This window comes from Poromitra crassiceps, assembly GCF_964638095.1.
Source record: "Poromitra crassiceps genome assembly, chromosome: 27".
NCBI classification, from domain to species: Eukaryota; Metazoa; Chordata; class Actinopteri; order Beryciformes; family Melamphaidae; genus Poromitra; species Poromitra crassiceps.
Window position 1 is genome coordinate 18,418,697 of NC_139650.1, and position 2,500 is coordinate 18,421,196.

At 47.0% G+C, this 2,500-nt stretch overlaps 1 protein-coding gene across 1 annotated transcript in view; it reads right to left on the reverse strand.

Moving 5' to 3' along the window:
• Nucleotides 1–2,500, reverse strand: part of arhgef10la (Rho guanine nucleotide exchange factor (GEF) 10-like a) — a gene marked incomplete at both ends in the record, with an annotated part of 249,251 nt that overhangs the window by 208,033 nt on the left and 38,718 nt on the right. The window contains 2 exons of the mRNA XM_083661638.1: nt 988–1,118; nt 1,952–2,044. Coding sequence (XP_083517764.1) covers nt 988–1,118; nt 1,952–2,044 — 224 coding nt within the window. The remainder of the gene's footprint in view (nt 1–987; nt 1,119–1,951; nt 2,045–2,500) is intronic.

Consider the following 2,500-nt stretch of genomic DNA (forward strand, 5'->3'; position numbering starts at 1 on the left):
CACAGACCCACAATGCATCGCTGCCTTTACCTGGGAAATCATGCTGCCATTTACAATCCACGCACGGCGTGTTTGTGTGATGATCAAACACACATGCTCATGCGCACGCGCACATTTATACAGCTATGTATCTTAGTGTGGACATTCACTAGCCCCAATACCCCACACACAATTTAATACTACCGAAGATTATTAGGGTCCCTTGCGATTTTTATTTTATTTATTTATTTATTATTATTTTTTAGTTCTGAGTTTAAAGTGATCATCTCTAAGATTTAGCTTGGTTCTCTTGGGTGGGTGACACCTATGGCGATGAGTGGTAATTGCAGGTGAGATCTAAACATTGTTGCATTATGTGACATTAATAATGTCACATAATGTCACTATATACTGCAAAGGCTTCCATCAATGGACCATAGCCTCAATCAACATTGTGAGTGACTCTTATTTATTTCTTTAGATGAAAAACTTTGAGATTATAACTTTAAATCAGGATTCTGAGATTAAAGTCAGAATTCTGCGGGGGGAAAGAAGCATACTATGTGACATCACTGACGATGTCACTGATGACATTATCGATGGTGTACTTTTGTAACGTCAAAATAGGCTCACGAGCGAAAAAAAGGTTGGGAACCCCTGCCCTAACCCTAACCATCACAACTATATGCCTAACCCTAACCCTGACCTAAACCCAACTCTAACCTAACCTTTCAAACCAAGTCTTAACCGTCAAACAGCCTTTTGAAGGTGTGTGAGAAAATAAGGACCAGCCAAAATGTTCTCACTTTTCTAAAATGTCCTCACTTCCCAGGCCAAACCCAAATTGGTCCTCACTAAGATAGCTATACTAGCACACACTTGTGCGCGCACGCACACACATAGACACACACACACACACACACACACACACACACGCACGCACACACACGCACACACACGCACACGCACACACACACACACACGCACACACACACACACACACACTACCTTGCTCCGTGTTGGTAGTTTGCTCTCGTTATCAGACTGGTCGTCGTAGCTCTCAAACTCACTGGAACTCCATCCGTTGTCTGCGTCCACGTGGCCGCTGTCTCTCTGAACATCTTCATAGATTATATCCCCTAAAACACACACAGGGACGCACAGACGCGCGCACACACACACACACACACACACACACACACACACACACACAGACACACACACACACACACACACACACACACACACACACACACACACACACACACACACGTGTGGAAGAACGACCTCTCAAATCGGAAAATTGAACAATCCGAGCAGCACCTGAATGCAGCATTTGTCTAGGGCTAGGCTATACCGCAGCCCAGTGATTCCCAACCAGGTGTACGTGTAGCCCTAGGGGTACTTGAGCAGCTTGCATGGGCTAATTGGAAAGATTGGGGATTACAATTTACTTCCAAAATTATATATAAAAAATATTCCAAGTAATTTCATAAGCCATTGTTAATACAGAGAGTTATGTGGCACTGATAGGCTTCATCAGCATTGTGGGCACTCTGGTTTGAATGTAATGGACGTTAATTTCTATAAATGCACACTCACACACACACACACACACACTCACACTCACACTCACACTCACACTCACACTCACACTCACACTCACACTCACACTCACACACACACACACACACACACACACACACACACACACACACACACGTGCACACGCTGGCTGCATGCTACTGACCTTCATCAGGAGAGAGAGGGTCCTCACTGGGGCACACTCACACACACACACACTCGCACACACTCACACTCACACACACACACACACACACACACACACACACACACACAAGTGCACACGCTGGCTGCTACTGACCTTCGTCAGGAGAGATAGGGTCCTCTCACTGGGGCACACACACACACACACACACACACGTGCACACGCTGGCTGCATGCTACTAACCTTCATCAGGAGAGAGAGGGTCCTCACTGGGAACATCGTCATAGATCACCTCTGGACTGTCAGTCTGGGGCTGGACTTCAGCCACACATACTGCTGGAAGACAGAAACATCGTGACTTTTTTTTTTTTTTTCACAGATGTTTTTATCCCATTTTTATCCCCCATTAGTGCTAATTTAATTTATTTATCCTGGTTGCTGCTCCACCCTCTGCCGATCTGGGGAGAGCCGAAGCTGGCTCCATGCTTCCTCCGAGACATGGGCAGTTAGCCAGCCGCTTCTTTTCACCTGACAGGGGAAGCTTCACCGGTAGGACATAGCACGTGGGAGGTTCACGCTATTCCAACCAGTTCCCCTCCCTCTGAACAGGCGCCCTTAACGACCAGAGGAGGAACCACATTAGCAACCAGGATATTGCATGTTTTTGTGAGGGGTTCCTATATGAAGGAACCCCCAAGGGGGAACGGGGAGAACATGCAAACTCCACACAGAAAGGCCCTTTTGACGACCCCACCCGGGCGGTGGGCACTCGAGGACATGCGGACGAGCACG